This window comes from Hyperoodon ampullatus, assembly GCF_949752795.1.
Source record: "Hyperoodon ampullatus genome assembly, chromosome: 10".
In the NCBI taxonomy this organism is placed as follows: domain Eukaryota; kingdom Metazoa; phylum Chordata; class Mammalia; order Artiodactyla; family Ziphiidae; genus Hyperoodon; species Hyperoodon ampullatus.
In genome coordinates, this window is record NC_136923.1 from 1,037,754 (window position 1) to 1,062,366 (window position 24,613).

The 24,613-nt window shown below is 56.6% G+C and overlaps 1 protein-coding gene across 1 annotated transcript in view; it reads left to right on the top strand.

Annotated features, from left to right (window-relative positions):
* CHCHD6 (coiled-coil-helix-coiled-coil-helix domain containing 6) overlaps positions 1–24,613 on the top strand; it is a 131,662-nt gene that overhangs the window by 4,454 nt on the left and 102,595 nt on the right. The window contains exons 2-4 of the mRNA XM_079713900.1: positions 11,258–11,366; positions 14,281–14,353; positions 15,969–16,113. Coding sequence (XP_079570026.1) covers positions 11,258–11,366; positions 14,281–14,353; positions 15,969–16,113 — 327 coding nt within the window. The remainder of the gene's footprint in view (positions 1–11,257; positions 11,367–14,280; positions 14,354–15,968; positions 16,114–24,613) is intronic.

Sequence of the window (24,613 nt, forward strand, 5' to 3'; positions counted from 1 at the left end):
TGGCTCCTCGACGTTGTGGTATGTATTAGGAGTTCTTTTTTATTGCCGAATAGCATCTCATTGTATGCATATTCTGCAGTTTGCTTATTCAGTCAAACTGATGGATATTTGAGTTGTTTCCAGTTCTTGACTATCATGAATAATGCTGCTGTGAACATTTGTACCTAAGGTTTTTTTGTGGACATTTGTTTTCATTTCTCTTGGATAGATAACGTAAGAGTAGAATTGATGGGTCGTTCTATTTATGACCTTGGTGAATTATTAGGTTTAACTTTTTGAGAAACTGCCAAACTGTTTTCTAAAGTGGCTGTACCATTTTACATCCCCCTCAGCAGTGTATGAGGGTTCCAGTTTCTCCATACCCTCACCAACACTTGTTATCATCTTTTTGACTATAGCAATTCTAGTGAGTGTGAAGTGGTATCTCACTGTGGTTTGAATTTGTGTTTCCCTAATAACTATTCACGTTGAATGTTTTTTTCATGTGCTTATTTGCTGCCCATATATATTTGTTTTTGGTGAAATGTGTATTCAAATCTTTTGCCCACTTTTAATAGCTTTTGATGGGGTTGTTTGTCCTTTTTATTGAGTTATAAGCCCTTTTTCATATTATGATTTGCAGATATTTTCTCCCAATCTGTGGTTTGTCTTTTCATTTTCTTCATGGTGTCTCTGAAGTGCAAACATTTGTAATTTTGATGAAGTTTAACTTATTTTTTTCTTTTAGTGATTGGGCTTTGGCATCATATCCCAGCAATCTTTGCCTAACCCAAGGCTATAGAAATTTTCTCGTATGTTTTCATCTAAGAGTTTTGGCTTTTATACTTAAGTTTGTGATCCATTTTTAGTTAATTTTTGTGTATGATGTGAAGTAAGGCTCTAAATCGGGTTGGCAAATCACTCTGCCATTTTAGGGTGAAAGCAGCCATAGGCAATATGTAAATGAATGGGTGTGGCTATATTCCAGTAAAACTTTATTTATAAAATCAAGTGTTGGGTTGGATTTGGCTCGAGCACTAGAGCTTGTTGAACTCTGCTCTAAATCCATCTTTTTTTGCTTGAAATATTTAATTTTCTCAAACTACATTTGCTGAAAAGACTGTCCTTTCCCCGTTTGAATTACCTTGGGACCTTGGTGAACATCAATTGATCATAAACATAAGGGTTTAGGGTTTATTTCTTGACTTCAGTTCTGTTGAGAATTCCATTCATCTGTATGCTATGTGTCTGTCTTTTTGCCAGTACAACACTGTCATGATTATTGAAGCTTTGTGGGAAGTTTCAAAATTGGGAAGTATAAGACTCCAGTTTTGTTCTTTTTTTCAAGACCGTTTGGCTGTTTTAAGTCGTTTGCACTTCCACATACATTTTAAGATCAATTTGTCAACTTCTGTAAAATGCCTGTTGGGATTTCGATGGGGTTTGTTTTGATTCTGTAAGATTACTTTGGCGAGAATTGCCATTTTAACAACATGAAGTCTTCCAATATGTGAATATGAAATCTCTTTTTCATTATTTAGATCTTTTAAAGTTTTTCTCAGTAGCATTTTATACTTTCAGTGCACAAGTCTTGCATTTCTTTAAAAATTATTCCCAAGTATTTTATTCCTTTTGATGCTATTATGAATGGAATTATTTCCTTAATTTCATTTGTGGATTCTTTACTGCTAGCATGTGGAAATACAGTTGATTTTTGTATAGTGATCTTGTGTCCTGCAATCTTGCTGAACTCATTTTTTAGTTCTAGTAAGGTTTTTTGTGTATGTGTATTCCTTAGGATTTTATATAGGTAGGGTCATGGTGTCTGCAAAATGAAGACAGCTTTACTTCTTCCTTTCCAGTCTGGATGCCCTTTCTTTCTTTTTCTTCCCTTGTTGCATTGGCTAGCATCTCCATTACAGTATTGAGCAGAAGTGGTGAGAGTGCATGTCCTTGCCTTGCTGCTGAATTCAGGGAGAAAACATTCTGTCTTCCACCATAGAGTATGTTAGCTCTAGGTTTTTCATAGTTGCTCTTTATCAGATTGATGATTTTATCTTTTAATATTCTCCCATCACCTCTTCCTCTCTGTCCTTATATCCTGTTTTTCTTCTGTAAGCTCGTGGAGTGCAGAGACTGCTCTTACTTATTTGCTTCTGTATTATTAGTAGGTGCCTGTTGGATTACGTGCTTGGATGGACGACTTGTTGATTGTTTTTATGCACGCTGGTGATCTGCAGCCTGAGAATCTTACTCTACTGCTTTTTACTCTTCCGAGGCTTTGATACAAACTTGCTCCGCATGCGTGCAGCAAACTTCCTTTTATACCTTGCCATTGCCCAGTGACATGCACCTCGAATGTCTCAGTGTGATACGCCTTATTGTGTCGCTTTACCTCCCATCTTCTGTCTTAGCTCACTGCTTAGGGTTAGTGTGGAGAACAAGAGATCCCAGAGGGCCTGGCCTGGAGCCCTGACTCTCAGAGGGCTATGTCTCCCTCCTTACATGCAGGCCAGGGCTGCTGTCAGTGCAGGTGCCTTGACAGACGTGGCCACGAGTCCTCCTCACTCTTCCCCTGCTCAGCGCTCTACCTGGCTGACTGTCTGGTGAGTGCCATGGATGGGCCCCAACAGGAAGTGCCAACTCACAAAGCCAGGAGTCGGATGGCCCAGTTCTCCCCAGCTTTTCTGCGAGCTCACATCTGTGTCTGGGGGTGCCGGTCCCGGGGCCGGGCACTTTCCAGGTGGGTTCTCTTTGATGCTCCCAAAACACCACGTCTCCCCCTACTGAGGAAACAAAGGAGCCGATTACGTAGGGAAGCAAAGCACTTTTGGTCCCTCCACCTGGCCCACAGCTGCTGAGGGTGAGGGTCGTCCTAAAGATGGGGCAGTGCCCTCATCGCTCAGCTCGGGGCTCTCAGACTCACGTGTACAGGGACAGCTGGGGCTTCTCTAAAATCCTGTACATTTCTTCTGGGTAGCACTGCAGCGTAACCAGTGATGACATTTACCTGGTGTGAGAGCTCAGGTGACTCTAGGGTGTGTCTCTCATGTAAGGTGAAGCTCCATCCTGATACCTGTGACTGTGCACACTGCAGTGTTGAGGACCTTTCTGTGTCAAGGATAAGCCGTAAAGTAACGTAAACATAAGGAGGGTTGTTGACTTTGGCCCCTGCTAGGTTCCTCTCGCTCCACTCCCTCGCTGGGAGGCCCTGGGCCCCGTGGGCCCCACCCTGGAGGGAGGTCACCACGTGCCCTCCACAGCAGCCCTGGTCTCCGGGATCCCACCTGCCGTCCCTGCAGAGCGGTGCCTGCTTCTGCCCTCTTGCCCTCCTGCACTCCACCCGGCCATCTCTTTTGTCCTCATTTGTGAGCTGTTGACCTCTGGGTTTCAAACACCCAGACCACAGGTGTCCCCATGCTGCTGGCCGTGTCCCCCTGCAAGTCTCCTGGGCGCCTGTGCTTCACTGCATCCCCCGCTGCCTCTCCCACTCTCCCTGTGCCTGACGTGTGAAGGTCCATCCAGCGGGTCCTCACGCGGGAAGCTGATCCCACGTGCCCTTTATGTCTGCATCTAATGACGACTCCCGTGTCTTCCCTTCCAGCTGCTTCCGTTTTATCCTGTCCTCTTTACCCTCAGGAGCTCTTGGTCTCAGGCAGGCCCGCCCCACCTTCCCCTTGCTCAGCTGGTAAGTTGTTCTTTCTCCCAACACGCTTGCCTGCCACAAATCTGTACTTCCTGGCGCTAGCAGGGTCATGTGTTTTCAAAAGGTACATTTTACTTTTGAGCAGCCCTCAGGCAGGGGGGATAAGATCCAGGCAGTCCCAGTGGAGGTCCCTCCCTTCCGGGCCCAGCGGCCTCGCTCTCAGAGATGGCCCCCCGGCTGGTGGTGTCAGTGATCGTTCAGGGTTAAAGCTGAGGTGCGACCCGCTTACTTCCCACCCATACACGCTTCCCGCTGTCTCCAGGTTCAATGCAGATTCCTGGGCCTGGCTCCCGAGGCCCTCTGTGTGCTGGTGCCACCTTCTCCTGTCGCCGCCCGTCCCTCGGGGAGGACACGTGCTGCCGTGCTGTTTCGAGCTGTGCCCCTCTGTCTGCAGGGCTCTCTCTCCCTTCCTTGGCTAAATTCCTCCTCGGCCTTGCGACCCGTTCAGGGGTTCCCTCTGTGCTGCCGCTGGTCACCGTCCTGGGTGGGGGGAGCTCTGCCCCATGAGCAGGACCTCGTCTCCTGGTCTGTGGCCCCAGCATGTGACCCGGAACCGGGCTCAAGTCAGCAAGATCCTCGTAGGTTTAAGCTACTGGCTCCATATTTCTTGGATGAAACCATCAGCCCAGAGACCTTGTGGTATTAATCGACAACATTTAAAACTTGGAGGCTTTACATCAATTCAATTTTTAGTTTTTTGGTGGGAAAAGAATTGAAAGTCTGGTCCACATTTCCAGGTGGCGACCCTTGGCTGGGCTATGAAGTAGCCACCCTCTCTGGGGCTTTGCTGTCTCCTGTCCTCGCCACGTTGTCCTGGCACTGCTGCTTTGCTGCCAGGCCCGCCTCTTTTGTTTTTGTCACCTGCCTGGCCCCGTGTGCGTTGGTGGTTGCCACCTTTTTGGGGGGCCTCCAGGACTCTTCTCATCCAGATACTCGGATTTAAATCTGTGGATCTAATTTCAGCTCACAGAAAACTGAAGGACTAGCCAACAAAATCTCCACAGCAACGGCCGCAGGCGAAGCAGAGGAATCTTCTTAGAGTCACAGGAGGGCAGCGCCTCCCCGGGTCAGGTGTCTGGGCCCCAGGGGCCACTGACAGACCCACCTCGTCTGGAACCTGCCGGTGCTCAGCCTGCACGGGGCAGCCGTGGGCCAGGAAGGGCGAGAGCAGCAGGCTGCGCTCAGCAGGTGCTCGGAAGGCGGCGCGTGAGTGGCCGCAGCGGTGGCCGTGCAGGCCTAGCTGGCTGCTGACCTGGGCCAGCGCCTTCTGCCGCACCCCCCCCCCCCCGCATGAGGACGTGAGGATGGTCCCCTGGTGACCACCAGAGCCTTCCTTGACGCAAAGAACAGTGCTTGGGAATCAGCCTCCACCTTGCGGCTTCTCAAACGTGTCTAGATGAGTAGTGTTCTCAGACGAGAAAGGTGTTGATTTTCGTACTGCCGTTTCACTAATTTAAGTAGGCTGTCTGTTTTGTGCACACATGCGTGCCGCCCCTTCCACCTCCTACCCCGGGCTCACTAAAGCACCATACGTGGCAGGAAAGGTGATTGGCAGATCTTGTTCTTCTTGGATCGGCCCTCCTGTGTGCCCGGTGACGTGTCCCCTCGCCACGGAGCGGCTCCGCGTGGCTGCCAGCGCTGAGCGTCCTCTCAGGGGCCGAGCTTTGGCTCCTGTCTTGGCCCCTGCACTTAGGACCCTCTGTGATCTTGGCTGAGTTGTGTCACCTCCCGGTGCTCACTCCTTCGTCTGTGAAGTGTGGCGGGCTCGGCTGGGAGCCTGGCAGGTGGAGGTGCTCGCGTACCTGGGCTGGGCTGTTTGCGTCACTGTTTTTCCGTGGGAGGCCCTGGCACCCGCTGGGTTGAGTCTCTCCCGCAGCCCTGAGCTCCGTCGCCCCTTCCGGAGTGTGGGGACATTTCACCCTCTCTCCAGTCTGCCTGCCCCAGCACTCGATTCCTAATTTCTTGCTCCAGATTTGCCACTGCCCGTGTAACGTGTCTGTTTCCCGTGGATCGGAGCTGCTGGGACAGACTCAGCACCCGCGCACACAGAGCGGTTCCGGGCTCAGGGAGGACGCGCCCTCTCCAGCGAGCGGCTGTCACCTGCCCCTCATCTGTTCCTTTAAGGCTGCAGAATGCACCTTACGTTTACATGCCGGCTGTTCCCAACTCCTCGTGAATCCTTTCAGGCTCCCTAAGCCTCCACGACGAGCACGCCTCCCCTTTTCATGTAGGCACGAGGTCACGCTGGGTGGACGGTGCTGCAGGCCCCTCCGTGCGCTGCCCGTGCGTCCAGGTGCCGGGCTGCTTCACCGTGTGCTCCCTTCACCCCGCAGCGTCCTCCTCCTCCTGCCTCTGGTCCTCTGCGGGCTCAGCCCCTCTTCCTGCTTTGCCGACTGTCCTGTCTGCTCCCAGCGGCCCGCGGCCTCTCTCCCCTGTCGTCCGGGCCCTCGGCGAGCGGAACCCTGGGCTTCTGTGGGTGCTGCCCCTCTGTGCCCGTGCCCTTCCGCTCTGGAAGCCCTCAGCCCACGTCCTCTGTGTGCCCGTGTTACCCCTGTCTGACCGCGGGCCTCTGAGGACGAGGTTCTCGCTGCCGTGTCTACACTCCGCTGCACCAGTGCGGTCACGGCCCCGGGCCTGCGGTCAGTGTTACCTGGTCCGTGTGTTTGACGAGCACTGGAGCAGCTCAGTGTGCTGGGCGCTGAAGACACAGCAAGAGCCAGACAATCCCCGCTGCCCCGGAACCTGTGTCCTGGTGGGAGTGACGAGAAGCACGTGCCCTGGAGGGTGTTTTGTGAGGAAGGGTGGGAGGGGGGCACAGAGCCTCGGAGAAGAGGGGGGCCGGGGAAGGGAGAAGGGGCCACGGGGCCACGACCTCTCTGGTTGTCAGGGCACGCAGGAAGGGCGTCTGTGGCCAAGAGGCTGGGACCCGGCTGGGGTGGCTCGGCTTCCAGCAAGCTCGGCTCTCGTCCCTTCCCAGCCCTGCCCGCCTGCCTACGAGGCTGCTGAGTGGTGGCACCTCGTTTTCTCCTATCCTGGAGGCGAGCCAGGGGAGCAGCCATGGCCCCACGGCAGCCTTAGCCCTGGAGGAGGAGCTGGGCAGCCTGCCCTGCAGCTCGCAGCCCAGGGCCAGTGCGCTGGCGTCTGCGCTGCTGCCAGGGGGACAGGCCATCATGCTGGCTGTCAACGCTGGCAGGGTGTGGCTCTGTGGTGACTGTGACCAGGCTGTTCCCCTCCGTTGGGTCGGGGGCTGTGCTCACTCCCGCCACCTCTCCAGTGTCCAGAAATGGGTGAGGCCGTGGCGCTTTGAAAGCAGAGCCTTCTCCCCAGCCTTTTGCTCGTGGGGCGGCCATGCTACTTGCAGGCCCAACTGGTTGACAAGGAAACGCTTTGGGAACTTGCCCTGAACTCAGTTGCTCTTGGGCGAGGGAAGCGATTTGGTCACAGTCCTGGGGGGTTAGGTCTGCAGCCACGGCACTTGTGGCAGGGGAGAACCCCTTCCCGGGCTCCGCGTGGTTGGCGTGACTTGTGCAGGTGCCAGCGCCGGGCACCACAGTGGTGGTGGGGGAAGTCCGCCTGCTCAGCGTCCCTGCGTTACTCCAGCCTGAGGGCAGGTCCACGTTTGAGCCCCAGGATGTCAGCCTTGGAGGGCGCTTTGAACAGTCCGCCCAGTTAAATTTTGTGCAGCTTGCGGAGGAGGGAAAAGGCCTGCCAAGGTCACGGGGCTGCACGTGGGACGGAACGGCCAGTCACAGTGCTCAGCGGCGGTCCCTAACCATCCTTGCTGTTGACTGGTTCTTGTGTTTTTACGCACCCGGCGTGTGGCTGGTGTGGACGTAAGGCTGTTTGTACGCGGCCTGCCTTTCACGTGAGAGCTGGTAGTGGTGGTTTGCTCTGTGCCAGCTGCCCTGTGCGGCTCACCCCGTGTGGTCCTCACGAGTTGTTTCCATGACACAGACAAATATGCTGACTCAGACAAGGAGTCCCCTGCCCGGGGTCACACAGCTAGTAAGTTGCTTAGTTTGGATTCAAACCCAGGCCCATCTGACCCCGAGTACTAATTCCTGAGCTGTGTGGCAGCCAGTCCAGCCTGGGGGGCCCCGTTTCCAGGTGCTGAACGGGAAGCTCCGGGAAGGTGAGGCAAGGGGTCGGGGACACACAGCTGGGTGTGGGTGGGCTCCTCTTTCCCTGCACTGCGCTGGGTGGGGCCCTCCATCCACTGACTACACGGGACTCCATGTGGCCGGCTGTGACGGCCCAGTGACCTGTGGGCCCGTGGCACCAAGTTCCCAGACCCGTTTGGCTCTGGGGGCCTCCACTGCGGTTCTGTTGGTGCAGGGAGCACTGCCCAGATGGTGTTTACACACTACTGTGTGTGTGTATATTTGTTGATTAAAAATATTACTGTATTTTGTAGCAACATTAAAAAATATTATAAATCTCCTGCCAGCGAGAAGCTTGCCAGTGTTTTCCTTAACCCCTCACTCACCAGGTGGTGCGGCTTGGTGGGTGCACCCCCCACCCCCGCCCCGGGGCCAGGACTAGGAAATTAGAGCCCAATTCCCCTGTGCAGAACCCCCCGTAGCTTCCCTCGCCCTTGGGTCACATTTGGGCTTGGGATCTCGGTCTGCCTCTCCGGCCTGGTCATCTGGTCCAGCCTCCTCCTCACACACGCCTTTGTCAGGCCCTCGGACAGGCCAGACTCGGCCCCTCTCAGAGGCTTTGCACTCATCCTCCCCTCTGCTCGGAACGAGATCCTTTTTTCTTGGATCTCAAGATGTGGTTGTGGCGGGGCCTCCTCCCTCCAGGGCGGTGGTCTCCTGTTAGTGCCATCTCCTCTGAGGGGTCTTCCTGCCACCCATGTGCACCTGGCCCTGCCGGACTGTATTTTGTTCTTTCTCAGCACTTAACACTAACATGCTTCACAGATTTTAAAGACACATATTTTGGAAACAGAGATCCCCTGTAATACTGATAGGTGGAAAATCCGCCTCTTACCCCTCACCATTAGTCCCTGTTTCCTCCTTCCCCCAAACCCGAGGCAACCAATCTAGTTTCTGTCTCTAGAGATTTGTCTGTTCTGGACGTTTCACATATGTGGGGTTATACAGTATGCGGCCTTTTGTGTCTGGCTTCCTTCACTGAGCAAGATGGTTTTAGGTTCGTCCTGGTGTGGCCTGTGTTAGTAGTTCATCCCTTTTTATGGCTAATATTCCATTATTTTTATTCACCTACCTGTCCGTTGATGGATATTTGGGTTGTTTCCACCTTTGGCCATTACAGATAATGCTGATGTGAATGTGCACGTGCAAATCGCTGTGAATGTGTATTTGCATTTCTCTTGAGTGGGTACCCGGGCGTGGAATTGCTGGGCCTAACGGTGACTCTGTATTGAACTTTTGAGGAACTTCCAGACTGTTTTCCACTGTGGCTGCACCATTTATTTGCCACCAGCAGTATGTTAGGGTTCCAGCTTCTCCAGGTCCTTGCCAATACTTCTTACTATCTGACTTCTTGATTATAGACATTCTAGTGCGTGTGAAGTGGTATCTCGTTGTGGTTTGGATTTGCATTTCTCTCATGACTAAGGATATTGAGCATCTTTTCGTTTGCTTATTGGCCATTTGTGTATCTTCTTTGGAGAAATGACTATTCTGATTCTTTGCCCATTTTTAAATTCGGTTATTTTTCTTTGTATTATTGGGTTCTGGGAGTTCTTTGTATATTCTAGATACATGTCCCTTGTCAGATATATGATTTGCAGATTCTGTGGGTTGTCTTTTCAGCTTACTTGACTGTGTCTTTTGAAAAACAAAACTCTAATTTTGATGAAGTTCAGTATATGTTTTCTCTTTGATTGCTCATGCTGTTGGTGGCCTATCTACAAATTCACTGCCAAAGCCAGGGTCAAAAAGATTTACGCCTGTGTTTTCTTCCAAGAGTTTCATTGTTTTAACTCCTGCATTTAGGTCTCTGATCCCTTTTGAGTCGGATTTTGTATATGGTGTGAAGTAGGGGTCTAACTTCATCCTTTTGCACATGGGTGTCAGCTCTCCCAGCACCATTTGTTGAAGAGACTATTCTTTCCCCATTAAATGGTCCTGGCACCCTTGTCAGTCAGTTGAGCACAGATATGTAGGTTTATTTCCGGGTTCTCAATTCTCTTCCACTGCTGTGTATGCTTGGCCTTCTCTTGTTCTCTAATCATTAATCAGCTATTTGATTTGTATCTGTCTTAAATAGTAGAGGGACTCAATTATTATTATTATAATCTTTACTTGCTAAAAGAAATGTTCACGGTAAAAAACTGAAACACAGAAGTGCTGAAGGTGAACGTCCTGGCCCGGCTGCTCCTGCCCTGTGTGCAGGACATGCCGCAGGACATCCGGTGCGTGCTCTGAGTGGGTGCGTACATGGGGAATGTGTGTGTGCCCAGGTCAACGTGTATATGTCGCAGGTCTGCGTCTTTATAATTCTGTGTCTGTTTTACAGAGTCGAGATACAAAGTGTCCTCTGACGCTCACGGGTCAGCGGTGGCATCCTTCCGTAGCAGGCACATGTCTTAGCTGTCCTTTCTCGACAGTTCTGCGGTGTTTCATAGGAGACACACCTTCATTTCTCTAACCACTGCCTGTCGTTGCTGTTACGTTGTTTCCTTTTCCCGTGCGAGTCCAGTGCTGCTGTGTGCATGTGGGAGCACCTGGATCCCTGAGGGGGAGCTGCTGAGGGTAGACATTGTCCTCAAGGCATCTCAGCGTCTCCCCTCGCTGTGCTTTGTGATGCCTTTTGCACATACTGGGCACTTAATAAATATGTATTGATGTAAACTCTTAGGGGTTGTTTTTCTGGATTCATCCCTCGCTGGCTGTTTCATTTCAGTCAAGTATTTTATGACACCCACTTACCCATTTCAGTTCCTCTATAATGAGGGAAAGATTTGATTATCCGGTCGTCACTGGGGGAGCCAGGGTGAGATGAGTCAGGCCGTGCTGGATTTTCTGCTGTGACTGCGGCCCTGCTGGGACTCAGACGGGAGAGAGAGGTGGCCCCAGCCTTCAGGGTATTTACAGACCATTAGATGAGGCCGGTAGAACGCGAGGCACTTCCTAAGAGGTGCGCCTGTTGTAACAGGGAAAGGATTGGGAGAAATGGGCCTTACCTTGGGTGCTGTCTGGAAGAGCCCACCGTAGAGGGACCCTGGGACGCCCACAGGGAAGGGTGAGGTTTGCAAGGCATCCACCCTCTGTACAGGGTGGGGCCGCAGTGGTTCTCAGCAGAATGGGTTCAGGGCAGGTGAGAAGAAGGGGAACTCGGGGTCCCCTGAGTGTGTGGGAGCAGAAGGTGCAGCCGGGAAGCCAGCGGGGGACACGCTGTGGCCCGTGGAGCCCAGGCTGGGCGTGGCGTTGACCTGGCGGGTGCCAGGCCAGCACGAGAAGTTTCTGTGTGGACTTCCTTACGTTATTGGAGTCAGTCTTGCACAATTAGTCTGCTCAGAAATCTGGGGCGTGGGTAGAGGGGAGTCTTCACCTCCAGAGGGTTCTGTCACTTAACTGTTCCCCTCAATGCTTCCCACAGCTGTCTGAAAACGTGGTCAACCGCATGAAAGATCCCGGCCAGCCGTCCAGAGTGGGGCCGCTGACCCCCCCAGCTGCCGCCCTTGTCGCCTCTGAAGGCCGGGAAAAAGGTAGGCCGGGGTGGCCGTTCTGGGCGGGGACGGGGTGGGTGCTCCTCCCGGAGATGGGCTGCCGGCTGAGCCCACGGGCGGTGCATGATGTGAGCGCTTCCCACAAGAGAGGGGCCCCTGAACCGGGCGCTGTCCTGTTCAAGGACTGCAGCGCCGTGTAGTCAGAGCCTCTGTGACCATGACCAGGGCCGGAAGTTCCCCACTGTTCCAGCTTCTCCGCACGTAAGCAGTGAGTGGGTGACCTTGGCGCCAGCCCCAGAGCTCTGACCTGCCCTCACGCTCCGGGGTCCTGGCCCAGCTCCTGGGACGGTCCTCGTGGGGCTTCCAGGAGGGTCGCCACCCCGTGCCCCCGGCTCCTTCCCCAGCTCGCTGCGGAGCTGCTGCCTGAGCTGGGCTGGAAGCGCTTTTGTTCCCCACTGTCGTGTCCGTCACAGGTGAAGAAACCTGTGCTTTTCTCCAAGTGACTCCTATTGACAAACACAAAGGAACAATAGAGTTTGAGTGGAGAATGTATGGTGCAGAAATATTAAGATACTACAAACAAGAAAAGTTCTCGTGGCAGCTGATTAATGAGAAGAGCTTGTTGGTGAGAATCTGGGTCCGCCTGCTGTAACCTGAGGTGTGAGTTGTACGCTGACGGGCTGGAAGGGGCCTGGCCATGCGGGGTGCGGATGCCGTCCCGACGCACAGTGAGTGACCGCGGCCTCACGTTGGAGCTGTCTTCTCCGCCCATCGGCCCCGTTTGGGTGCAAGCACGTAGGAGGCCGCAACCTCCTGTCCACCCGGCATGTCTTGAGTGCCGGCCAGGGATGCGGTCATGAGACGCGCGCTGGCACATGCAGGCAGGGAGACAGGGACCCTCCCCCAACGCAGCCCAGCTCCCGTCAGGAGCCGCGTGTGCAAGCCTGTGGCTTACAGTGTCACACGACAGTGCGACACGCAGCAGAAGCCCACAGAAGACGCCCTCGTCCTTTTCCAGGGGGTCATCCTCACCGGCTCTCCAGCCGGCTGGAGAGAGGGTTGAAGAGGCCTAACGTGCGTGAGTGAGCTGTAGAAAGGGGAGACGCAGAAGGGACGAAGAGGGCAAAAATGGCTGGAATATGTCAGGCCACGTCAGTTTCAGCCTTGGAAGAGAAAAGAAGCATTTGTTTCAGTCTTGCTACGTTCGAGCAGTTTAAAAAGCAAGAAGAGTGGTTCATCTATCATTCAGTTTTGGTTTAACAAAGTATTTTGCTGTTTGAGGATGAGTGAGCTTTGAGGTTCTGAAGGCTGGATTTGTCAGCATGGGCGGAATGCCCTGAAGTGGACTAATTTTAAAATACTTTTACTTTTAACATCCAGTGTTTGCTTTTACTTTAGTCATAGAACAAGATTAGAAAAAGAAGTTAAAATTAAACCCTTGTGCCAAACCATACCCCAAATGCGTGTCACAGGAAGCCACAGATTGAACTGGGAGAGGTGAAGTCATGAAGATAGAGTGGCAGGTAGCCTCTTAACCCTGTATCAGGCGAAGAGACCTTAAAAGAAGAGAAAGAGTGGGGACTGTGACTGTAACAATTAGAGGCAGTTTAGAAGAAATAAATGAACAAAGAGTGACAAACCAGGGAAGTACAACCAACAGGGAGTGAGCAGTGTTCATATGTATGCAGTCCTTGAAGCCCTCTGATGGCTGCATGGAGAATCTGTACAAACGGTCAGAGAGGTGACGAGAGTCCCAGCTCCACGGAGGGTTGACACACTCGAACCTGCAGGCTGCCACGGAGCGTGGGCGCGGGGGTCCAGCCACGGGCTCTGCAGTGGGTGCACACGTTACTTTTATAGTCGTGAAAAAGGAAAACTGTATAGAAAGGAGAAATAAACGTGATAGACCTCATGTCACTAGAGTTGTTGTAAGTCAGGCCCTAAGCCCAGGGAGCGTTCACATCAGATCCACACCAGGCAGCGGTGCCTCCTGCACATTCCCGGCCGAGGACCTGGTGCGGCCCCGAGGGCTGCCCTCCCCGGCCTAGTGCGCCTGCCCGGCCTTCCGGGAGAGGCGTGGGCCTGGGTGAGTCCCAGGGTGCTGCGCGCGGTGAGGGGCCTTCCAGAGGGGCTGAGCCCCCCAGCCCCTGAGGTCAGCAGCTGAAAAGGTCTTGGGAGAAGCACGCCTTCCCATCTTCCTCCCAAAGCCTGGTCCTCCGGCCGGGTCTCATGTGGCCCGAGTGGCTGAGTGTGGAGGCCTGCGATGGGGTGGAGGACATGTGGCCAAGGCCTCAGTGGAGCGGGGACGCTGAAGCCTGGGGTGGTGGGGAGGAACAGAACCTCAGTGTCCCTGCGCGGTGGGAGAGGAGAGTGAATTGGGTTTGCTCGGGGATCCCCACGTTCTTGGCCATGGGAAGGTAGACCTACTGCGACACCTTAAAGGGCCCAGTGATACTAGAGGTGAAGCAGATGAAAGGTTACATAGATGTCCTTAAGTGGGGCGTTGGCCACATTCAGGATCAGAACCCTACAGAAAGGGGTCTAAGAATCCAGGTGCGAGGAGTCTCCCCCAACGGCCCCCGCCCTGCCAAGCCAGCCGACACCCCAGGGCTGTGCTTTCAGCTCGGACAGAGCAGAGCTTCCCTCAGCCGGTCTGGCCTCTGGGGAAGGTGACCTGGATTCCCAGTGGCCGCAGAGGGAGGAAGGGGAACTTGGATCACCGCACTCAGGTGTCCTCGTTGACCCAGCGACCAAGCCGTCCTATGCAGGAGATGGGCAGAGGGGCTTTCGGGCCACCCCCCTCCTGACCACAGAGTAGGGCTGTGTTCTGTGTCTGCCTGGGGCACATCCATCCATGGGGTGACGTCCTGGGCCCTTTCCTGGGTGCCACTATGCCTCTGTCCGTCCATGGGTTGCTGCTGATGGACTGACCTTTTCTTCTCCCCCTTTGCAGAGTCTAAGTCGCCCAGGCCGGAGAGTGGCGGTGGCCGGCGGCCCTTGGGGGCAGAGATGGACCTCCTCGAGAGGTAAGCCGAGGGCCCACTCACCCCAGCCCTGCACCCCGGCCCAATGCACCTTCCTCACCGGGTACCTTCTCCTCCTAAAGGCCAGAGTGTTTGCGTCACAAATGCCATCTTATTTAGGTGGGATGCCAAGCCTGTGATTTAGGTGGCACTAATCCCAGTGTTTAGATGAAGACACTCCCGGGTGTGGGAGGGCCAGGACTAAATGGTCCAGTGGCTGCACTTCTAGCCTGGTGCGTCCGCTGTGTTTGCAGGAGCTGCCTCCGTGGACTGGCTCCAGGGTGTGGCTGGCCTCTCCCAGCACAGCCCACAGCCCGAGAGCTTCCCTGCCCCGTGGGCTGGTAGGCCAGTGGCTGGGCCCAGAGGTCCCCAGAGTGCACCGTGAGTCTCCAGGCCTCAAGGAAGGCGGAGCTGAGCGCCCCTCTCCCTGGGGTGTGGTCCGCGGGGCCCGGCGTGGAGTTGTCACAGCGCTGACTCGGTGAGCTGTCGGCTGGTACTGAGGGACCTCGTCTGCAGCCTCCAGGCCGTGGCCTCTGTAACAGGGACTCGGAGTTAGCTTAGGGCCCCCCGGTCAACCACGGCTGGACAGCTCCCTCTGTAGGTCAGCCCAGCCATGGCTGTTCCGTGGTCAGGGGTTAAGACCCTACCTTCTGAGAATTTCCAGTCCTTAATCCCAAGAGGCCTCCCAAAAATAAATAACCAGAACCTTTTTAAAAAAATGCTTTTAAACATTTTAAAAACATTGAAGTAACACATGCTAATGGAAGACTTAGGATAATATATATGAAAGGAAAAAACCGCCCATAGATTCATCATCCCTTGTTAATATTTTGGACTATTTCTTTCAAATGTCTTCTTTCCTCTAGTTTAGGGTTATTTTTTCAAAGTCATGTAAAATTTTGTATCTTGCTGTTTTCACCAGTCTTCTAATTACCTTCCATTTGTTATGCCTCGTCATAAGCATTTTTATTGCTGAAGGCGCTGTATGTGGATGCTCAGTTTGAAAGCAGCGCATGGCACGGTGGACAGTGTGGCGCTGAGGCCTCACGTCTGTCACGTGCCCCCAGGCCGACCTGCTGCGGCCCTTTCACTGTGTGCATTTTCTACACCCTAATAAATAACAGTTCTGAGAGCATCTCAGGGCCGGTAACTTTTTTTTCTCTCTAGGATGATTTTATCAGGAAGACTGGAAACAGGTCCAAGGATAGGGGCGTGTTCAGGGTGGAGAGTTGAATGTTCAAAAGCAAGGCTGCAAAAAAACCCCAAAAAAAACCCCCCAAAAAAGCAAGGCTGCTGCTTCTGAACCTTCCCCGCCGCCTCCCTCGCCCCTCTAAAGGAGCGGCTCAGTGAGGGTTGATCCCGTGCCCCGAGGATCTCTCATTTGGGTTCGGCTGTCTGGTTCCTCACCTGGTTGTCAGGCCTCCTGCTCCCCATCTGTATTGTTCTGGCTGAGAAAGTGTCATACTGTCCCTGCACACGCCACTCCCAGGGGACTGTCACTGGTGCCTGACCCTCTCTGGCGGCGGCCGCAGCGTTCCACCAGCCTTCACGTCCCTGGCCCCTGGCAGATGAAGCGAGCTGCGTCTGCATCTACGTCTCCTGTCTCTCCCTGGCCCAGGTGTGACAGGGAGCAGGCCGTGGTCCAGGACGGGCTGCTCCAGGTGGCGACGAGGGACACAGAGGCGGCTACCAAGCCCCGGAGCACGTCCCTGCGGCAGGGCGAGGGCGGCATGGACCCGGAGACGCATTGGTCCGCCCAGCTGGTGAGTGTGGGTCCCTGGCCGGCCTCCTGGCTCAGTGGCTCTGGGAAGCAGAGCTTGGCCCTGGAACCTGATGGGTCCGAAGTCCCAGCTTCTCCTCTGTGGAAAGGGTGTCTTTCTAGGGACCAGGAGCGGGGGTTCTTAGAGCCCCGGCTGTGTCATTGATTTGCTTTGTGGCCTGTGGCCTCAGGTCTGCACAGTGAGAGCTGGATCACTGGGTGCTGGGTCCCGGAGCCTCATAGGTGTAAGTGCCATGAGGACATGTGTTCCAGGAGGGTGCAGAGAGAGAGTACTGTGGGCTTGGGGCCTTGCAACAAGCCAGAAACAGAAGGAGAAGTCACCCTGGGTGTGGAGCCGAGCTGTCTGCCCACTGGCTGGGGCGCATCCTCCAGCCCCAGGGAGCAGCTCGAACCATCCTGGTGGTCATGCTCGGGCTTGCCTGCGGCTCGAGAGGAGGCGGTGAGTCCGGGGCCCAGCACTGCTGGCAGATCGCAGAAGCACACCGCGTTGGCTGTTGCCATTCTGGGTACATTTAACTGATGGGAGGTGCCATCAGGGTCTTTGTGCTGTGGGTGCAGGCTACGTGTCACAGCAAGAGAGGTCACAGCGCCCCAGGGGCCACCACGCCATCGCGGCCCGCGTACCCTCTCCTGCGGACCTGGTCACACTCGGCAGCAGCAGGAGGGTGTTCCGGAAGCCCCAGCGCAAGTGCTCTGACATCCCTCTGCCTGAACAGCGCGGGCCTGTGGCTGGGCCAGCCCTCGGCACAGGGAACCGGGAGGGCTTCGTTGGCTGCAGCTGGGGCTCTCTTCTAATCACGTTTGCGGGGAGATGAGGGTGGGCATCCGGAGAGAACTAGGACTGCCAGGAAGTATTAATTCACTCAGTGGTGGAGTGTGGGGTGTTCCCACGCATCCAAGGAATTCTCGACACCAGCCGCGTGTCCTACAGTTCAGCTCAGCTGTGACACTGTCTACCCGAGGTGGCATCAGATCCCCAAGTTATGGGCTCAGTCCCGCAAGTCTGCCCGCCCCCCAACTTCAGATGCCAGTTGAAGCCAGGTTGTCACGTGTGCTTCTGACCCACCAGCTGTAGATGAGAGGTTCCCACGGCCCCCTCCTCAGGTTTGGTTAACTTGCTAGAGCAGCTCAGAGAACTCAGAGGAACACTTTACTTACTGGATCGTAGGCTTCTGATAACAGGTGTGCCTCAGGAGCAGCCAGATGGAAGAGACGCGCCAGAGAGGCTGTGGAGAAGGGTCCTGAGCTTCCACGCCCTCCCCGCACCCCCCCCCAGCCTCCACGCCTCCCCATCCTGGACGCCCTCTGAACGCGCTCCTTCAGGGTTTCTATGGAGGGTTCCTTACACGGGCGTGATTGACTGCATCACGGCCACTGGTGACGGATTCCACCTCCTGCCCCCCTCCCCTCCCAGAAGGTCAGGGGCTGGGACCCACGTTCCAGGCCTCTGATCACACGGTGGCTCCACTGGCATCCAGCCCCATCCTTGGGTGGTTTCCCAGAATCACCTCATCAACATAGGGAAAGATATCTTCATCCCTCTCAGCAGAGGAAATTCCAAGGGTTTTAGGAGCTCTGTGCCAGGAACAGTGGACAAAGACCAAATACATCTTTCTCATTATAAATCATGCTGTCATGGCCAGGAATGGGGTGGGGAACAGCTGTAGCAGCATCTGACACCACGTGCTCCAGAGGCCATGGCCGGGACACCAGGAGCGGCTCACTGAGCTCCACAGCAGGAAGCTGGATGGTGTGAGGGCATCACTTGGACGCACCCTCCCAGGAGGGAGGGCCTCTACCCAGATGTGCAGATCAGGCAGCAGGCATGTGGGACACGCAGGTTGACCTGGACCCTCGGGAAATAGCAACAATGTAGGATCCTCGCCCCTGGGAAACTTTCAGTCTAGTGCGAAGACAGACTTGAACCAAAAACTGAAAACGGCCAAACTGTTACAGTGAATGTGAGACGGAGGCAAAGAGAATATGCCTGGGATGCAGAGGCCGTGGTGTCGGCCGAGGGAGCAGCTGGGCTGAGCCGGGCGGGCGTGAGGCGGCACTGGGCGTGGTGAGGATGAGCGAGCCGCGTGCACGCACCGCAGGAGGCCGTGGACCAGCAGCCTGCCCAGTGACGCCGAAACTGAGACGGAGCCCCAGGAGCTGTAGGGATGGGTGCTGTACTCTGACCTGTGGCCACCTGGTGGAGAATCGTGACGCACAGAGACACCTGGTGAGGACAGGCAGGCAGCCCGACAACCTGGTGGGAAGAACCCTGGCCGGGGACGTGCAGGGTCGGTCGGTGTGGATGGAGCAAAAGCACTGGCTCCCGGGACAGTTGCCCAGTAGGCGCGGCAGCCTGCAGGGGTGGACCGTCACCTGGAACGTGGTCATTGCAGCGAAAGGGATTCACAGCTTCCCGCCCTCCTGCCTCTGGTCCAGGTGTGGGTTTCTTGGCAGGAAGGGTATCTTTAGAGGGAAGAAGACACATCCTGCCTGGACTCGCCCGGACGTCTGGGGGGACGGTGCCCTCTGCCAGAGCTCTGAGGGCCCGCGGGGCCCGTGGCTGCCTTCACATTGCAGGTGTCCCTGACTCCTTGTCGGGGCCCTGCTTTTGATTGTTCAGTGCCCACTTGCTCGTGCAGTTGGCGCCGCCATTCCCTTTTAGGAACTTAGCTGCTTCCTGTTGTGTGTCCCTGGGTGGGATTGCAGTGGCCTCTTTCCCTGCTCTGGTCCAGGCAGGGTCTGGGCACATGGCCCAGGCAGCCAGTCACGCCCTGGCCTAGGACCTGCAGTGCTGGGTGAGTGGGAGGCCGCTGATCGGGAGGACCACGTCCCACACCTCCATGTGTCCTGGGCTTGGGCTGAGCAGACACAGAGAGACACGTGGCTGGTTTGGAAGGCGAGGTGAGGCCCATCGGGCCTGCTCTGCACGTTGCCTGGGCAGAGGTGAGCGAGGCCGCTGCCGTCACCTTCACTTGGTCGGTGTGGTCGCAGCTTCTTTAGTGGAGGTAGCCTCAGAACTGTGCTTTGCAGGGTTTAAAGGAAGAGCAGAAAGACGGGGAGAAGAACCTGAAGGGAGCAGAGAGGCTTTTTCCTCCTCCTCTGAGTGCCCGCCAGGTGGGACGAGGGAGCCTGCTGGGTGGAGTGCTGAGGCTGGATCCAGCCTGGGCCCCGGGCTCGTGCCCCGACCCTGCACCTGCGGCCTTGTCTAGAGGGTGCTGAGCGCGCTGACATTTAGCATGCTCTTTGCTCTGACTTTTACGGTGTGGACTTTTCAGTCCTCTTCTGCACGAGGGAATAATTGAGCTCATTACTGGGAAAAGTTCATAAAATTAATAACAAGGAAAGGTAATAACTTTTATAACCTACTTCTGAGGACCGAAGTGCTCCTGTTGCCTGCCCAGCGGCGCTGCGGCGAGCTGCCGAGTGTTGATGCGTGTTCCTGCGTGTGCGTGTGTCTGACCCCAAGTTCCTGTGCCCGAGCACAGTGAGGCTGAGCACACATCGGAGCCTGGAGCAGAGAAAGGCTTCTTGCAAGGAGACAGATGGCTCCACCCCCATCTCCTGGAGTCCCCGAAGGGTTTCAGCAAAGTAGTTTTCAAGGCCAGGTGAGGGAGGGGAGTCGCAGGGTGTGTGATCAGCGGGTGCGCAGTTCTCTGACGGAACGCTGGCTGATGGTGGGGTGGCAGGTGGGGTCACAGGGGCTAATAGTATCAGTCCTCGGGCTCCAGGGGGCCTGGGGGCTGCTTGTCATCAAGTAGCTACCATCTTCCATTTGGTGGGGATTCTCACATCTGTAGAACAACTCAGCAGTGTGCAATAGATACTGTTTTCTGGGAGCTTCTGAGAGGAGCTGGAGCAGAGGAAGGGAAGGGCCTGCCCTGGGAAGGCCCCGTGGGGTCCTGCTCGGTTACACGAGGGCTGCGGAGCCTCAGGTGTAATTGGGGCGGAGGCCTGGGCGTCAGCGGGGCCCGTGGGACGTGTGCTTCCCTCTGAATCGGGGAGGAAGTTTGGAGCCCAGATCCCACGTTCCAGAGAGGAATATGAAAGAACAGAGCAGTTCCTTGGCCTCAGTCTTCTGGTGCCAGAGCTTTACAAACCCAGTGGATGGAGCAGCGGAGGCCTGGCAGAGCCTTCCTTTAGGGACAGTGAGATTTACGACCCTGCCTATTGGGTTCCTGACACGTATTATTAGGAGTGTGAAACTGCAGTACACCCGATAGAAAGTAAAAACTTCCATCTCTTTTCTTGTCCAGTGAGCGATTCTTTTATGGCATTGTATATATGTTCTCTGGGTGCCTGTCGTGTCAGGCATTGGGTTAGTTTATTGATACATGGAAATAAGTAAGATACAGCTGCCGTCCCCGAGAGGCTCTGGGCTTAGGGGAGTTCAGTGTTCTCACGAGTGGCCGCACGGAAGACCATGTGACCCCAGCACAGCGCCGCCCCTTTGGGAGGTGGTCGTCTAAGGAACAAGACGCACAGAGGTGCACGAGGGGAGACGTAGAAAGAGAGGCTGCTGCTGAGGTCAAACCAAAGGAGCCTGCGCAGGCCCAGGGGCTCCTGGTGTTCAGGGCCGTCCCTCCGCAGGCCGGCGGGGCCTCCACAGGCCTGGTGTAAGGGCCGCCCGCCCTGTCCCTGGCCCCCCCGCCCCCCCCCAACAGTCACCTCTGCTCAGAGGGCGGGGGGTGCACGTCATTCTTTTAGGGAATTGGAGCAGTCAGTCAGAAGGCGTAGTGTGAGGGCTCCTGGGTTCCTGCTTTCCTTGTTGAGGTCAAAGTCAAAATCACTCGGCCTGTGGTTAGAGGATATGACAATTTTTAGAGAAAGGAAAACTACAGGTAGGCTCGTGTGAAAACTGGTGCAACCATATTTTAAGCTGGTTACACACCAAATAAACACTTTGGGGGCTTCCCAGGTGGCGCAGTGGTTGAGAGTCTGCCTGCCGATGCTGGGGACACGGGTTCGTGCCCCGGTCCGGGAAGATCCCACATGCCGCGGAGCGGCTGGGCCCGTGAGCCATGGCTGCTGAGCCTGCGCGTCCGGAGCCTGTGCTCCGCAACGGGAGAGGCCACAGCAGTGAGAGGCCCGCGCACCGCAAAAAAAACAAAACACTTTGGTTTTATTTCTCATATACTTTATACAAACTGGGGGTGGAGGGAGGGCATGAATCCAGACACGGGCTAAGAGCTGGCGCCACGTCCACGGCTGGCCCTCGGCGCATCAGGCCTGTGTCATGACGCTGCAGGGGTCGCGGGGACCGGGGAGGGAGCCTGGCACGAGTGGGGGCCCGTCACTGGGCTCCCCCAATCCCCGGGCACTCCGTGCGTTGCTGGAAAAGTTATAATTTATTCTTCTCTGCTTCACCTCCACCCGAGGACCAGGACGCGGAGTCGACGGAACTGACCTTAGGACAAATCTGCGCAGTTCCTGCCCCCATCCGTCCATTTATTTGGGGGCAGTTGCCTCGGGTCTTCCGCACGGGTGGTGTGGGCATGGCGGGCGGGGCGCGGAACCAGGGCCCCGGCTCAGCCTGGCCTTGGGCAGACGCCCGCCCGCACCCTCTGCTCTCTGTGCCTTTGGCCCGGCTGCCCAGTGCTGTGCGCCAGGACCAGTAAAAATATACGTACTTGGATCTTGGGCTGGAAACAGTGGATTTGACGCCGGAATCCACATTGCTCACAGCCCCTGTGGTGCTGGTGCAGCAGGCCCAGAGCCGGCTCCTGGACCGGTGTTGGGAGCCCGGGGCCCCCCTAGTTCTCGGCCCTTTTTGCTGCTGTGCCCCGCGAGATGTGGTGTGTCCCACGCGGCTCCCGTGGTCCTAGAGGGCAGGGGCTGTGCTGTGTGACACGAGCTCCAGGTGACCGGTCCTGATGCAGCTCCTGCCCAGACGGACGCCTTGGTCAGACTTCTCGGCCTCAAAGGGAAGTGGGAGCCCCTCGCTGAGGAGAGCAAGGGAAGAGAGCCCGCTCTCTGCTGGAGCCAGGCCTGGAGGAGCTGGGCGAGCAGGGCTCGGCGTTGGGGGGCGGGCGAGGGTAGACTGTGGCCAGAGCCGGGCAGCGAGGGCCAGGTGCACCCCCCGACCCCCGCAGGGACCTGGCTTGTGTGCAGCCGGACCCTGGGGCCTGGCCGTGTGAGGTTGGAGGTACGTGGTGGGAGTGGAAGGAAACCCTGTCCAGGCACGTTGGACTCACCGTCCGGCCCGAGCGCGGAGGCTGTTGCCCGTCTAGGCGCCTCCCCGCCGCCGGGAGCCCTGTGGGCCCCGCAGAGCTGAGGGCGGGCCAGCGGCGTCACCCGGGAAGCTCGTCGGGTTCTTGTTTCCTGTCCGGCTGTCCAGCCCACAAGGGCACCGTGGTGCGTCCTTAGGTGGAAAAGTCCTGTTTTCCCTCAGCTGTTGTGCACATTTTCACCACCTGGAAGGCGAGGTGGTGGGCGGGGCACGAGCAGGGAGGAGGGGGCACCTGTGGCGAGTGGACAGCGGGTGGCCCTTCCCTCTGAAGCGGGGCCGGCACTCTGGGTGCCCAGCAAGGTGCCTTCGGTGCCTTCGAGTGAGAGGCTGGGGCTCCAGGGGCTTCACAGCCCGGCCATCTACCGGGTCTGAGGGGCCTCTGCCGGTAACGCCAGAGGCTGGAGACCCTCCTTAGTGCTGCCCTCGTGGGGCAGATGGCCGATGCGGTGCCTTCCTGATGCCACTGCTTCTTATTAGCAGGGCACGCGTCACTGGGCACGTCCGTTAGCGCTGGGGATGAGCACCGAGCCGATGGTGGGCTGGATCCAGGGCGCTGAGGGCAGCCTTCCCTCCTAGGCCTCTCCAGGGACTCAGCTGCTGGCCTCAGCCAGGCTCCTGGGCATCTGCATGCCTGGCCTCCCTTGGGGAAATGCAGCCGCGGAGGCTGACCTGGGTCGTCTGACGGGCACCGGGGCTGAGGTGGCAACTTACTGACCTCCCGCTTCGTCCCTCGTGAGGCCCAGGGCCTGGCTGAGAGTCTGGGGCCTTCCTGTCTTGAGTGGGTCTCTTGCGGCCTGGGCAAGCCTGACAGCGGGGGAGACCCGGCATCGCTGCGCGCACTCCGTGCCCGTGCGTCCTGAGGGGCTGGCCCTCTGCCTGGCCCACGGGTCCTGAGGGGCCGTCCGTCCACCTGGCCTGTGGGTCCTGAGGGGCCGGCCATCCACCTGAGCCCCGTGGGTCCTGAGGGGCCAGCCCTCCGCCTGGCCCATCCTGGCAGCAGCCTGTTTCCCTTTTCTGCCCCTGGGGTGGAGCTGGGCCGGCGCCTGCCTGCTTCTATGCCTGCTCCAGGATGCCAGCAGGCTGGAGAGAGGGGAAGGCCATGGGTTATTTTAAGTCTGTTGATGTGGTTTATTCACATAGTCTTTGGGGAGCTACCATTCTGCCTGCTCCTTTCTGTTTCAGATTTGTCGATTAGCAGACCGCGTTTGCCTCTCGGGTAGATGCCATGGCTGACTACTGGCAGGGTAAAGAATGGGAGAGAGGTTATTTGGCTGACAGACCCAGCAGTGGGACAGGGGAGAGTCTCAGGTCTTCACTAACCCACGTGTCTGCTCAGTGGCCAAGCCAGGTCCCCGGCTTGTGTGAGTGTCTGGGTCAGCACGGCATGTGTGCCCATCGGGACAAGTTTGGCTGTAACAGAAGCCCAGGTGCGGCGGCTTCAGCGGTGGGGGTGTGTTTATTTCAAGACCAAGTCGTTGGGCACAAGGCCTGGCGGGCGCTGTGGCTCGGAGCAGGGCCCCTGTCCTTCCCCCTTGATCCGGCGACCTCCTCAGGGCTGCAGGGGGGCCACTGTGCCTCCAGGCATCACGGCAGTTTTCCAGCTGGGAAGAAGGAGGGGCCCAAAGCCTTTCCTAGTGAGGTTTGGTGGTTTTATGTGGGCGGGGCAGCCTCCCTAGGGGCCCCCTCGGCAGAACGGGGTCCTAGGGCCACCTCTGGCTGGAAGCGGAGCTGCGGTGGCGATCAAGGAAGGGGCTGGGCGCTGGTCGGGTGGTGGGCTGGAAGGCTCCCTGCTGCGGGACCTGAGGGCCTGGGTGCAGAGTCTCTATGGACACGGCACAGCCTGCGCCAGCCTCATCTCCTCGCGTGTCCAGTGGGAGCGTCTGGAGCTGCTGGGAGCAGGCGCAGCGTCCAGCTCGCCGTCTGGCTGGTGGGGGCAGGGGTGCCTGCGCCCTCTGCGTCCGGCCCACCTCCCCCAGGATGAGGCGAGGAGGAGCTGCGTCTGGAGTTGGCAGTGGGGGTGATTCTGCGCGGAGGGGACGCTGCACGGGGGCTGAGGTCCCGTCCTCTTTCCTGAGGAGCCGGCACCCCTCACCTGGGCTCCTTCGTTCTGAAGCCGACCTAGGCTCCCACGGGGCCCTGTGCTCTCCTGACTCCCAAGGGTGTGGGGTGGAGGGGCCGTGCTCTCATCGAAGCCCAGGTGGGAGTGCTCCCTGGGCCCCGGGCTCTCGAGAGGCTGAGGGAGCCCGCTGCCTGCATT